Source organism: Phragmites australis, chromosome 1 (assembly GCF_958298935.1).
Source record: "Phragmites australis chromosome 1, lpPhrAust1.1, whole genome shotgun sequence".
NCBI lineage: Eukaryota > Viridiplantae > Streptophyta > Magnoliopsida > Poales > Poaceae > Phragmites > Phragmites australis.
In genome coordinates, this window is record NC_084921.1 from 26507338 (window position 1) to 26522405 (window position 15068).

The 15068-nt window shown below is 46.5% G+C and overlaps 1 protein-coding gene across 1 annotated transcript; it reads right to left on the reverse strand.

The window, feature by feature from the left end:
- Positions 1–8773: 8773 nt before the first annotated feature.
- On the reverse strand, positions 8774–10085 carry LOC133913464 (DNA damage-repair/toleration protein DRT102). Its single transcript, XM_062356635.1, has one exon. The coding sequence runs from the start codon at positions 9987–9989 to the stop codon at positions 9051–9053; it is 939 nt and encodes a 312-aa protein (XP_062212619.1). The 5' UTR covers positions 9990–10085; the 3' UTR covers positions 8774–9050.
- Between the last annotated feature and the right edge of the window lie 4983 nt (positions 10086–15068).

Below are 15068 nucleotides of genomic sequence, written 5' to 3' on the forward strand. Positions count from 1 at the left end.
TAGAATCAAGCAATCCCTGATGATGATGCGTCAGCAGAAAAGGTCACATGGCAAGCCTGCAGATGCTTCGTACTAGAGCGACGCCTTTACCGTAAGGGAAGCAACGGCCTTTTACTGAAATGCATCACTCAGGAAGAGTGGAGTATAATGCTCTCTGATATCTACGGAGGTATATGTGGTAGCCATGCTTCATACCGTACTCTAGTCAAAAAAATATTTCGGCAAGTATTCTATTGGCTCACAGTCTTACAGTATGCTTGTGAGTTGGTGAAACGGTGCGAGTCATATTAGTACCATGGCCGACATACCAATCTACCAGCCCAAGCACTACAAACCATACCACTCTCTTGATCTTTTGCTATCTGGGGGATCGATATCATGGGACCGTTTCCTAAAGCCCCATGTGGTTTTGAATTCCAATTCGTGGCAGTCGATAAACTCACTAAGTCGATCGAAGTCAAGCCCATTAGGAAAATCACTACCGCAACAGCGATCAAATTTATATGAGGGCTAGTAGTGCGGTTTGGCAGTCCAATTGCATAATAACGGACAACCGGACTCAATTTGCCAGTAGTGCTTTCCGGAACTACTGCGAAGAGATTGGAACAAAGGTTTGCTATCCATCGGTGGTGCACCCCCAAAGCAACGGATAGATCGAAAGGGTAAATGGGATGATACTACAAGGGATCAAAACCTGGTCTTCAATTGTCTTAAGAGTTATTCAAGACGTTGGGTGGACAATCTCCCCACAGTACGCTGGTCACTGTGAACGACACGCAGCACGGCTACAGCTAAAACTCCTTTTTCCTGATCTTTAGGGTAGAAGCAATGCTCCCCTCTGAAATCGCTCTTCGGTCTCCCCGTGTAACCAGCTACTCGGACAACAACCAGGCTGCACAACGAGAGGATGACATAAACCTGATCGAAGAGTTATATGATCATGCTCTAATTCGAGCAACCCGATATCAGCAAAGCCTCAGACGCTATCATGACCGCAGGGTGCAGGAGCAGACACTGGTCGTAGGTGACCTCGTCCTTAGGCAAATCCAAAGTAAGGTAGGCTATAATAAGCTCCCCCCTAAGTGAGAAGGGCCCTACAAGGTGCTCGATGTTACCCGACCTGGTGTGGTCAAGTTAGCTCTGGAGGATGGCTGTGAATTGCACAACTCCTAGAATATAGCCCAGTTGTGTAAGTTCTATGTGTAGGGTTACTCAAAGACGAGCCAGTTTTTCTGTTTTGCAGGATCTTCCAGACAAGCGTGGAACATGGCTTGTAAGTTTTTCTGATACAAAAGCCAGACTCTCTGTTTTACAAGATTTCCCGGATAGGAATGGTCTCCCAATGGCTTGTAAGTTTTCCGATTCAAATGCTTGATTGCCTGGTTGGCAGCTTTTTTGCCGATCAAGCGGTCAGGGGCTAGAGCAGTTTAGTTTAGTTTATATAGTCTTTTTTTCCTATTTTTTTGTGCTAATGTTCACTCATGTGGTGGGTACCAAACCGTTTGAGTGGGGATTCAAGTTGCCACTCACACAGTTTCGAGGATATGGGTGGCTTGGGGGTAACAACCTTGAAGCCACGAGCCCTAACTCAGGTCTAGTGCTGGTCACCACCGAAGGGCTTGTCGTCCCAAGGGTTGTCCTAGATGCCACAAACTTAACTAGCGAGTGGTAGGGAAAGTTTTGGTCCCCCTTAAATGTAACAAGCACTCAGAACCTACTCACCACATGAACACAGGGAAAATTTACATAAAAGCAGGTTCTTGCTTTATAAAATAACCGCTCAAGTAATGCCCGAGGGCTATTTCTAATGGGTTTATTCAGTATCCCTAGGATCCAAAGATGTCCTTCTACAGATCAAACCGGACAGACCAAAGCAGAGACTGAGCTGAAAAAAAGAAATGACCCCGTAAGGTCGTGAAGCTCCTATATGGTCTTATGGACACCGACGAAGCCTTCAGAGATTGCCAGAAAAAGGTCCGGGTCGAGGAAGTGCTCGCTGACACAAGCAAAGGCAAGCAGGTGCCATGGATGGTAGTCGTAAACAAGTGTTCGCTAATGTTCCAGCGCAACTCTGCTTGAGTGCACCCGCCTCCTCGCAGGCTGCCAAGAACCAGTTGACATGACCATTTATGGTGTCTTCAGGAGTGGGGCAGATCTGAATATCGATGACCTGGAGCAGTGAGTCGAAGGGGGTGAACGTTTGATTGAGACGATCGTAGAAACACACCCGCCACTGGTCATCCTCCCTCATCACCCGCTCCAAGTCTCTCTTCACTGCCAATAGCTCCTCCCGACAAGCTGGTCACGGAAACAGGTCACAAACCATGCAGGAGTTAGCTGGTCGAGTCTCACTTGGCTAGCTAGGGACTACATGTGGCTTAAGGGTGGTAGGTCCAACGTACCTCAAAGATCGCTTTGCAGGATCTCTCGTTTGACTGCAAACCTAAGCTCGCACTCAGCCAACGCTTCCAGGTTGTGTTGGTCGTCAATGTTATCAACAGGCGTGGTCAGGGGTTCGGAGTGAGCAGGAGGGGTGGTCAATTCTAGGACTATACGACCATAGCAGTGACACAAGCTTATCAGTAAAATTAAAAGCTTCATTCATGCATAATACAAGCCTAAATTACAGTTTGAGATTTATTCTTCTTCTACGGCCTCCTCGATGGTCTCCACACATGGAAGATAGACCCTATGAAATCTACCGACCCTTGATACTCTGCCTCCAGCCTCTCCATGGATGCGGGACCGGCAGACACGACCCCCTCCCAGATGGTCTTGAGGTTGAAGCTGTGGTCGCGACAACGGTAGCACTTGAGAATGTACGCCGCTGCCACTTTTGTTGTCACGGCTTTCCCCGCCGTTGTCATGTCCTCGGAGGTCCTCACCACCAGGCTGCCCGGGGGTTGGGAAAACTTCTCCATCAGGACTTGGATGGCCTAGGCCCAACCCAGAGCGACCCTGTCATCCTTTGGGTCACGACGTCCAGCCCGACGCTCCTCAGGGGTCGTCAGATTGCCTTAAAGGCTTCCTCAAGAATATCATGGGTCTTTTGCTCATCCTTCTTGAGCTAAGAACGTTCAGCAGTGAGCATGGTATTTTCCTGTTGAAGCTTGGCATTTTTCTGCTGAATCAAGCGCCTTGCCTCCTTCTCTTTGGCCACCAAACTCTCTAGCTTGACGCACCTACTGTCCGCCACCTCCTTCTCGGTGATCAGTCTTCATATAATGGCGGGAAGGATGGTGACCAAGGAAAGCAGGTCAGAGCCCGAAGCAGGCTCCACGACCGGCTCCGCAGATGCGGAGGTCATGGACAGTGCTCCCGGCGTCGTAGCCACTAGAGGCTAGGGGTTGGAGCATCTTCCTGATGCGCCGGAGAAGGAGTTATGATCGGGCCCTATGGCTAGGTTGAGGACCTGCAACAGAAACACATGACAGAGTTAGAAAAAAAGAGAAAGAAAACTTCCAAAGCATCTGCACCTCACTAGGAAACTTACCGCATGTGCAGAGGGGTAAGCACGAGCCTCGTCCTCATAAAACTGCTGGTGACCAGGGTCCCACAGGCACTTTTGGATGCTTCCGCGGAAGCCAAGACCTTCACCGCTCTCTTCCCCACTGGAGTAAGGCCTTGGCTAAAAGCAGCTTGATCGCCCCCGGCCTAGTCAAAGTGACGTTGGTCGGAGCGAGTCTAGTTGGTGCGGACCTGGTCAGAGCAGGTCTAGTCAGTGCTAGCTGGTGAGAGCGAGTATGGGCAGGGCAGGGTATATCAACCCTTTGCCATTCAGCACCACTCGTAGGGCCTCCACCAGTGGTCGATATCCAGTTCTGGGCAGCTTGATTACCACGACCAAATTGATAGCCGACTGGAGTGGTGCTGGGCGATGGAGGAGTCGGGCGGGCGTCAAGATTGATTTTTCGAATGTCCCTCATGACCTCGTCAATCACTGGGCATAGGACGTCGACCTTGGGAAGACCCAGCAATGACGCGAACCATGACACCCTCACCCAAGAGAGGATTTGGAGGTGAAAATTCTGAGAAAAATGCTAAATATACCAGTCTGATCCAAACCCTCTTCGACGAAGGGAGATCACACAACGGAGGGGCACCATGCAGAGGGCCATCTTTCCTGGGGGGCCATCACCATTAGGAATTTGACTCGTGACTCAATGGTCCCATTAGGAAGATCTGGATACTAAGGATACTTAAGATGTCACACGATCAGTAATAAGAGCTAAGGAAATAATGATGGGGTTACATGTGGAACTCTCTCGAGTGTCATTGTCACCTCCAGTGTACTGGTAGGCGGGATGCACTCTCCTCCGCAAGGGGTACAACCGGCGCTTGATGAAATCACGAGCAACATTTGATCCTATCAGCTGGCCTCTCCAAGTTGCTTGACCCATTTGGCGAGGGTCATCAACTCTGAAGTTGTCACCGGGGTGTTCCCCTAGTTCTCGATGATGTGTGTCGGTTTGCTTGGCACGCGGATGTTGTCCAAAGAGTCCTTTGTCGCGTGGTAGAACTAATCCTCCCTCCAGCCCGACCACGATGACTTTAGGCTCATTTTAATGTAGGAGCCCGTGACACTGTCGCAGAGATGGAACATATAGCTTCTGATGGCCAACCCAATCTGTAACCTGGCCATGTAGAAAAACTTGAAGAGATCAAGGCACGGCTTGACCCCGATGAAATTCTCGCACATGTGGGCAAAGACGCTCAACATGATAATGGAATTGGGGTTAAGGTGGAGGTGGCAGATCTCGTAGAAGGAAATGACATTGATGAAAAATTCAGAGAAGGGCGGTACGAAACCGGCCAAAAAAAAGAAAATAAACATCACGATCTCCCCCTTATAGGGGCCGGCATGCTCTCGCTAGCACGTCACCCCGAGGACAGGCGACAAGGGAGCTAGTGGTTGTCGCGCATTTGCTTCATCCCCATCGCGTTGCACTTGGATTTGGGGAAATCTGGCTTGTTGTCGGTGCACGACACCATTACGGGTGCAAGAACAGAGACGGAGAAGAAGCGCTTTGAGCGCAAAGGCTTGGATGCTATGAGAGGTGGCAAAGGATTCATGGGGAACCTTTGGCTTTCCAATTTATAGGGCCGACGCGATATTCCAACCGTCACAGAGTCCAACCGGTTTGAAATTTGAAAGGATGCGTGTGAGGAACTAAAATTCCCTCAGATTCGGTGGTAATTAATGTTTCTCTCTCCCACAATTTTCTCTCACACGCATTTTTCTCGCCCCCCTCACATTCTCTCTCTCTCTCTCTCTCTCTCTCTCTTTGGACATTTAAACCTCCACTCGAGATGGGGTTTCCTGAGTTGACCACAAAAGCGAGTCGCATCGGCGACCACTCCCTAGGCAAACTTATATTCACGCGAGGCCCAAGTGATTCGACCAGGCTCGACCACGGCCAAATGGTGCCCAGACATCAGAACCATACGATGAACCACTCAGTCCACCCCATCTGCAATGGAGTTTTGGGACTACTATCGATGTAAAGAATAAGGGGTCCTCTGTCAGGAGGGCCCACATCGGCGGGTGCCAACTGACAATTGATGTTTTCAGAACCATACCCCACGTGACCAGGCCTCGTGCGACTAATCCCCTGGTCGTATATGGAAACCCCACGACCAGTAACCTGACCAGTCTAATCACATTTAATGTCATCCACTCACGTGTTTTCCTTTTCTAGACACCCTTTTGGCAGGTGAGGTCATGGGCTAATGCAGAGATGGTGTGACCCGTCCTATAGCATTTAATGCTACTGGATGGCCTAGTAGGCGAGCGTGACGGCATTTGGCAGATGAGACAGGGCGTGCAGAACAACCACGGCAGGCCAGACGTGCCCACCTCATGTAATGATGACCTAAGAGTAGTTGTTTTTGTCATGTATAGGACAGTCATAGTTTTTGGTACAATCTGCTTGTATGTACACAATACACCTCGCCGACTGCTATATAAAAGGGAGGATCGGGCTTGTAAGGGGACACTCTTGATAAACTCATCCAACTTATAAGAAAATGCATATAACGTATGGCTATTATCCTAAGAGATGTTTGAACCTGGATAAATCCTGATGTTCTTGAGTTCCTTCAATGCACATACCCACCAATAGCTACCGAAAATATTGATCACACGTCTATCATCCGATATACTCTGGATATATTACCAAAGACTAACCCTCGACAATCAACCCATGAATGTCCGATCCTATATTTCCACCGCTTCTTGCACCAACAGCTACACTAGCACTACCAAATGCTCCAACACCCTCATCTCAGCAGAGGTCACATCCTTCTCTGCCGCTGGCACTACCTAGAGTTTATGCCACACCATCTGATGATGGTGGAGGAGGTCTGGATGTTGTTACAGATATCTTACTTGTGGATTCCCATGAAGCTCTTGTTCTCTTCGATATTGGCTTTACATTCTCGTTTGTTTCAGCTACATTTGCTATGAAGGCTAAACTGAGTAATCATCGAATCTGTCAGTCGATAGTTGTGACTTGTGAGTTCTCCTGGGGGTCTTGTTTCAAGTTCTATTGTGTGTCCGGGCTATGTCATCTCAATAGAAGATCAACATTCCATTGCCAATCTAATAGTGATTACCTTGGATGCATTTGATGTGATTTTGGGAATTGATTGGCTGTCCCAAAATCATGCTGGTTTGCCCTGTTTCTGGAGGACAATAACCTCGCAAGACCCTTCCGGTAAGAAAATCACATTCCAGGCTAGTGCACCACCATGTACATTCTCTCAGTTGACTGCAATGTTTCTAAACGACATATGTTGGGGTTATTTTAGCTCTTACAGAGAAGCAAAGTGTGACATTATGCATTTAGGATAGGATATCCCTGTGGTGCGGTTATTTCCTGATGCATTTCCGAACGACCTTCTAGGACAGCCACCTAACCGAGAGTTAAGAATTTCTGATAGATCTTGTACCTGGCACTACACCAATCTCTAAAACCCCGTATAGGATGGCCCCACTAGAGCAAGAAGAGTTGAAGCAGCTTCTAGCAAAGGGATTTATTCATCGTAGCCCCATCACCTTGCGGAGCACCCGTTCTGTTTGTAGAAAAGAATGATGACAGTTTACTTATGTGTGTTGATTATCGCAGACTTAATCAGGTTACAATAAAGAATAAGTATCCACTTCAACGCATTGAAGATATATATGATCAACTTATAGGAGCTTAGGTATTTCCAAAGATCGATTTGCAGTCTGGGGTATCATCAATTGTGGATCCGAGAAGGCAATATCGAAAAGACAGCTTTTTGCACAAGGTTTGGGCCAAGTTTCTAGTGATGTCATTTGAACTTACAAATGCCCCTGTTGCATTTATAGATATTATGAACAGATTGTTTCACAAGTATTTGGATCACTTTGCTGTGGTCTTCAATGATGATATTTTGATATACTCAAGACGGAAGGCGAACATGAAGAACATATTAGAATTGTGTTGGAAATTTTGAAACCCCACTGTCCCACCAGATCAATGGGCAGATTGGAGCCTAAAGGCAAGATAATTAGCTGGAGGCCAAACTTCCTAATTCTAAAGCTCCACTATCAGAAAAATTTAATCACTGTTTCTCTAATATCATTAATGTCATCACCAAGGTTTATAACAGCACAAATTAGGGGTTCTAAATTATAACTCTTTCAGTAGCAGAATAGGGGTTCTACCCATTCAATTATCAAGTGCCAGATAAGGTTCCTAGTTTTCTCTTATAATTTGACATTCAAACATTTTGGTACTTGGTAGAAAGAGAAAACCTATGGCTGTCAAAAGTCCCTCTTCAGTTGAACTTGGATGAACTTCCTACTGTGGAAAATTAGAAACTATATCCCTGATTTCAAATAGTCAATAACATGATTTTCAATGATTTTGACAAAGTCAATGTTCTAACAACCATCTGAGGCAACTTGACTACCTGGGTTGAGAGGTTTGCAAATATTCAGGTTTAGCTATTAATGCACTCAAATAGACTTTAAGCGTTAGTGCCAAATCACTAGCTTTAGAGAAAAGAAAAGTTTACTTCATTAAACTGGAGTTTTATGCATAAGAAGCTGCCTTTGGACATCGATATAGAAGTATGTATGATACACGACAAGAAAATTTCGAGAATCAGGCTTTTAATCCAATTAAAAGGTGTAAGTTGAAGGGTATGTGAGAATAATAACACGTTGAAATTTTTTGAGTGATAGAAATCTCATGTCTTTGCTACTTGACAGCTGAGAAAAAATTTATTGAACAGCGCAGTTATGCTTCTGCTACATCTTTTAACCTGATTAGGCATCATGCTATTTAGTCAGATCAATAAACCACTGCAGCCTTTTAAAAAAATCAGTCAGCACAGGACCGATTTGATGAAGCACATCACATACAACAAACAACTTTCCACACCAAAGGGGGGAAATATCCAAGCCAAGTCCTATAACAAGAGTTCCTGCCTCCCTGGCACAAAAGAATGTAAGTCATGTGCCAAAAGAACTGCAAAGCATGCAGCCGTCAAATAAGCATTTTCTATTAGTTCAACAAGCTTCTATTAGTTCAACAAGCAAAAAGTCAGATAAAGCAGTGTTCCAAGGGATTGTTTTCCACTAAGCATTTTCCATCTCTGTCTTGGGAGTTGGATCATCATTAACACCCCTTGGATGTTGAAAGTCACAAAACAATACAGTTAAAGAAGTTCGCACATCACTCAACAACAATGACGTCAAACATAGTTGTCATTACCAAGGGACTTAATTCTAAGAACAAAGTCCAGCAACCATGCATATCCAATTTTATTCCGCATTTTCAAATTGTACAACATACAAAGGTGGCACTTTCAAATTTTATTCACTACCATCATTGCCAATATTGCCATCAACCATAATGCCGAAACATACGGGGTAAGATAAGCATACCAATACCATGACAAACATAGCAACTGAAGTCCGAAATAAACAGTGTAGAAACAACCGCTGCAAGCTCGAAGGAGAAAGGCATGGGAGCACCTTCAAAAGATTCCCCATCGTCACAATTGACGTGAGGCCCTCAGTTGCCGGCTGCTCCAAGCTCCCTGTCAATGGCACTGCGTGCTGTGTCGAGGTCCTCATCGAGGAAGATGTCCCAGTGCCCATCCCACCGGATGAAGAACTCGGTGTCCTCGAAGTACTTCACCCGATGCACATCCCCAGCTGGGGTGAAGAGGAAATCTCCGTCCACCAGGTCGTAGCTCTCCTTCTTGGTGAGGTTCCAGACCTTTTTCTTGCCCTTGATGACCACCAGGTCGTGGCCGAAGGTGTGGTGGTGCGCTGGCTCCACGCTGCCGGCCTTGAACCGGACGTACGCCGACGTGGGGCTCTCGCGCACGATCCGCATCTCGCCGCCGGGCATAATCCCCACCGGCTCGAATTCCATCCCCTTCCTCAGGCAGCAGATGGCGCAGGCGGAATCAGGGATGGCGGCGGCGGAACCCTCGGGGATGGCGGCCATCTCGTCGGTCGCGGTGTCGAGGAACCGCTTGATGTCCTCCGGCCAGGGGGCATCGCCGGATGCGGGGCATGGGGCGCGGAAGGGGGTAGCGAGCCAGGCGTCAGCGATTGCGGCAGCGGCGTCGGGCGGCGTGGCCATGCCGGAGAGAGCGAGGACGTTGCAGGCGTTGATGGAGCGGGTGTTGACGGCGTCGGCGGGGGAGGCGCAGTGGGTGGCGTACACGCGCGGATACTTGTTGGCGAAGATGGAGACGCCGGCACCAGTGCCGCAGACGACGACGCCGCGGACATCAGGGGTATCGGGGACGGAGTCCGAGGAGGAGACGTTGCGGGCGACGGCTGCGGCGGCGGAGTAGTACTTGTCGACCCCGAGGTCGACGACCTCGGCGACGGCGGGGTGCGCGCGGAGGCGCGCGACGACGGCGTCCTTGAGCGGCTGGCCGAAGCCGTCGGCGGCCGCGAAGATCTTGAAGCGGCGCTCGGCTGCGGAGGCCGTCATGGTGCGCGGCTGATCTGAGCAGAGGCGAGAGGAGCGATGGATGCGATGGGCTTGGAGTTTTTTTTTTTTTATTGGAAACAGCTTCCATTAACACAAAAGCACAGCTGAGTCGCTGGCCACGCAACCGGGAAATTCTCAAGCCAAAGTTGAGAAGCTTCCCTAACAAGTTTAGAACCATAATTTGCTAATATATTTGTGGCCGTATTATATTCTCAGGGACGATGGACGACTCCAGCTTTATTGAAATGCATCGATAGCAGATTACGAGCTTCCATTACTAACACTCCAAGTGGGGAGAGATCGTACGATTTTTCGGATAAGGCAGCCACCAAGTTTGAAGCATCTGTTTCAATAATGATCCTTGTCATGCCCCATTGTCTTGCTTGCCTAAGGGCAGCCACAGCTGCTTCCAGTTCTGCATGGAAAGCATTATTTGCCCTTGCAACTTGTCTAACTCCTGCAGCAAGAAGTTCTCCTGAGTTATCACGAATTACAAAACCCCAACTGATAGCTTTGTTGGTGTCAGAAAAAGAACTGTCTATGTTCACTTTCAGAATTTCACTTGAAGGAGGTTTCCATTTTGCCTAAGCTCTGTCAGTTCGGTTGTGAGACTCTTTTTCCAGCTGTTCAAGGTTCGACCATAGTGATAATTGATAAAAGACGTCATCAGGATTCCTGCTACTCTCCCCTACATTAATTTTATTTCTTGTCAACCACCATACCCATAGCAGCACACACGTCTTGATCTGTTTTTCTGGTTCCAAAGTCCATAAAGTTCTAAAAATGTCTTTTGCCGATATGCATTCAATCAATCTCAGTCGAATAGCTTCCATATCTGCTCTTCTCCAAATTTCCTTGACCCATTTACATTTTAAAAAGAGGTGACCCCCATCTTCATCCATTCTACAGCAAACTGGGCAACTTGTTTCATTATCAACCCCTCTACGAGCCAAACTGGCACGAAAGGGTACGCTATTATGGCTTAGCCGCCAGAGAAAAACTTTAATCTTATTTGGTATTGGGAGTTTCCAGATTTTCTCCCAAATTTGGTTCATGGGCTCTCCATTCTCTGAATTTGGAGCATCTCTGTTCAGATTTTGATCCCTTAATTGCACACCCAATTTGTATGCAGATTTGACAGAGAAGATCCCCTTGTGATCAAAGTGCCAAGCCGGCATATCTTCAAAATTTTCTTTTAGTGGAATCGATAAGATACATTGTGCATCTTCTTGGCAGAAAATCAAGTTAACAAAGTATGTATCCCATTCCATGGTGTCTGGATTGATAAGTTCGGAAACACGCTGAAGGATACATTGGCCTCTATGTGTTGCTGGTCTTCGAGTTGTTCCTCTCGGTAACCATGGATCATTCCAAATATCAATACTGTCCCCATTTCCAACTCGCCATATCAAGCCTTTTTTAACCAGGAAAGCTGCCTTTAGGATACTACGCCATGTGTAAGATATTCCTGGCCTTGAAACCGCATTGAGGACACATCCATTTGGGAAATACCGAGCCTTTAAATTTTTTTTTGATGGGCTTGGAGTTGGAGCAACCCTAAGACTGGATGCGAACGAGGAAGACAGTAGGTGGACTTCGCACAAAAAGAGTCGGTTCCTTCGTAGCTTTCGCTTTCGTGTAGGCCCGAACATGCAATTGGGTCTGCCGGTAGGCAAGTTACGTCCGAGTAGTGAAGAATTTTTTATTATTATATTTTTTAAATCTAAAATTAAAAATATATACATTTATTTTGAAATTTTGCAATTATATACTTATGTCATTCATTGGAATAGTGACAAGCTAACCGAAACCAAACAGACTCATAATCTATCTATCAGTTAGGCCCTCGCATCCCTCTGCCTGGGCGACTCAAGGGTGAAACCACCGACCACCAACTTAGCAAACGAGCTTGACGTGGTTGCCGCCGCCATCGCCAGCCCGGCAATGGTGGCGACGGCCAGTGGCAGGGCCAAGCGGCCTCCCGTCGCAGCCTCCCTCCCCTCCCCCTCTCCCTCCTTTCTCCCCCTCCTCCTTCTTCTCTTTCCCCGATCTGGTGGTTGAGGATCTGCGGATCAGCGTGCTATCATCCGAATCGGCTGCCCTCCGTCGCATTTCCTCGCAACGGTGGCCTAATTCCGCTGTTTCCTCATGGTTGGCGGCCGAGATTCACGACATGCTTCGGCTGTTAGGGCTCACGATGGTGAGGCTCTACGCGCATTGCTCATTGGCGTTCGAGCTGGCAGCCGTGGGTCTTCACGCGATGGTGGCCTAGCCTTGTCATTCCATGTGGTGGCTACCCTGCTTTGGTATCAGCCTGACGGCATCGTCCTGCTTCCAGCAGCTTTGTTGGCGGCCGCTTCATGTCGCCGGCCATTGCGTGGTAGGATGCAGCCCGCGAAATCCGCATGGTCTTCAGGTTGCGAGTAGTATCTAGCTCGGCGGTGGTCGGGTTCCTTTGCGGTGGCTGCAGGATCTGCATGGTGTGTCAAGCCTCCTGTTGGGGTTGGTCGCATCATGACCGTGGTGCTCGTCGCGGGTGCCCTTCCGATCTCACGGTGTTCTCCCTCTCTCAGGCTCCCAGTCGATTGGGCTCTTCCCTTTGCCAGTCTCTCCTCTACTCCCTCCAGTTCCAACCTATGGGGAGACCACTCACCCGTGGTGGCTTTATGGATGGCACGTGCATGAGGTGTCAGCCGTAGCTGCATGGGCAGCAGCCTCGGCGACTGCTCAATTGCTTGGACAGTTTGCAGATGCGTGGTGGGTAGGGTACGGGGAGTCACGAGCAAAACCCTAGCCAGGTTGGTTGAACTACGACGCCCTTGGGCATCATTCTCCTCCTTGGAGGTGTTGTCGTGGTGACTCTCTCTCCCTCCACCCCTGTAGGACTCTCCGGGTGAAAACCCAGTCCGAGCGACGGTGGCATTTTTGCATGTCATGTCCTCCTTGGAGGCGTCGCCTTGGAGGCCCATCTCTAAACCGAGGTACTCGCTAGTTCGGATGCAGCTTTGGTCATGTCGGCGATGGATTTTGCCACAGCACCCCTCGACAGAGGTTTTGGAGTTCTTGACGGGGATGCTGCTCCTTCCTTTTTTTTTGTTTTGAGTTTCGATGGACAACTAACTCACTAAGATGAACGTGATGTGGTGGATTCAAAGCTATTGTGTTGAAGGGGTCCGACGAAGCTCGACAACGATGGCACGAGGCATGGCTCTTTCTTGTGGTGCCAGTAGTGGTTGTGGACGCAGGCGTGATGACATCGAGGCTGTGGTTGAGGTCCTCTGCGGGAAGACGGAGCTGTTTGCCGCTGGAGCGGCAAGCTCGACAACATTGGTCTTCTTTGGACTCCGTCTCTTTTGAGTTGTATTTTGAGTGGTGTGTGAGCCATGTTGTTTAAGTTGTTCCATTGCCTGTTGTTCAGGTTTTTAGCCAATTTTTACCTCAAATTAACCGTACAGTTGTAAGGTTTTTGGGCTTAGTTTCCCTCATAAACTAGATCAACTCTCTTCTTTTATGATAAAATTGGAAGAACTCGTAGCGTCCTTTCGAAAAGAATGGCGATAGGCTAACTTCACCCGTTAAAAGGGCGATAGGTTTAAAAAATAAAACTACAACATTCCAGTGCTCTCAAAATCCAGAACACTATCGAAATAATCATGAAAAAATTGAAAAACATTACAAGGTAGAGGATGCTATAATCTAGAACTCCAAAAACAATTTAGTGCAAACAATTACTTATACAATGAGAAAAAAAACAAATTTTAGAAATTTGTCTTTTTTTCTCATTGTACAAGTTATATTTTTGTTTGTAATTTTTTTTGAGAACTATATGATTGCATCCTTTACACCGCAATTGTTTTCCTAAATTTTTTATGACAATTTCAATAATATTTTGAATTTTGAGAGCATTGGAATGATCTATTTCTATTTTAAACTTGTCGCCCATCGGGCGACATGTAGGAGTGTACTCGGATTGGGTGTGGATGGATATAGCTAATCCTATATCATATCTCACACTTTTCTGATCGGAATCAAAGCCGGACACAGATAGTATCGGATACAGGTACAGATACAGATAGTCTCAGTCACAAATACAGATTAAATATGTGACGAGTCAGATGCAGATAATGTTGGTCACGAATATTTATTCGGATATTGAGTAAAAGCAACAACAATATATCGCATATGTTATGATTGTTCAACCATTCAATATATCCAAAACTCAATTACATTAGAGGTCTAACAAGCAAATCAGCAATATACTCCCATAAAAGGAGTTATGCTAGAGGGAATCCAAAGAAGTTACGAGTGCTTAATATGGTGACTGAAGCTTTTATTAATTATTTTAATAAATTGATAACTTCAAATTAAAAAATATTAACTACAAACTTGTAGATGTCGTTGAGCGATACAATTTTCATATAAAGATCATCTCCATCCAACTCTGTATAAAAAAAGTTATAAGCTCCAGAAGATATGCTCGAATAGTTATCGGATAATCTTCGGATATATCCGATTTTATTCTTAGATATCCAATATCTGACAGATACATAGCTACATTCGAATCCGATATCTGATAAAACTATTTGAGATCTGATCTAATATTCAAAAAATATTTTAGATATCGGATATCTGAGATCCGATTAACATCTAAAATAGTTCGGGTGGGAAAAATCTGACCTGTTTTCGCCCCTAGCAACAGGAGTATAGAGTTGCAAAATTTTAAAACGAGAACATATATATTTGCAAATTTCAGATTTGAAAAATATATAAATAAAAAAATCCAGTAGTGAATGTAGTTGATTTTTTATCTTTTTGTTTTTTTTGGCTAATTTTTTAAATCTTTCATGGGGTTGAGCAAGGATACAAGGCTTTCCATGGAGATGGCATGGTAGCTAATTGTGGCGTATCTATATTAATATAAGAAGCAAGAGTTCTAACAAATACGAATGATATCAGTGATTCATCCGCCTACATTAAACGGGCAACGTTGCTCTAATGTCATTGCATATCTAACACGATTAATTTAGAAACCACAATCAATTAGCTAAACTAGATTAAACGGGCATCGTTGCTCTAATG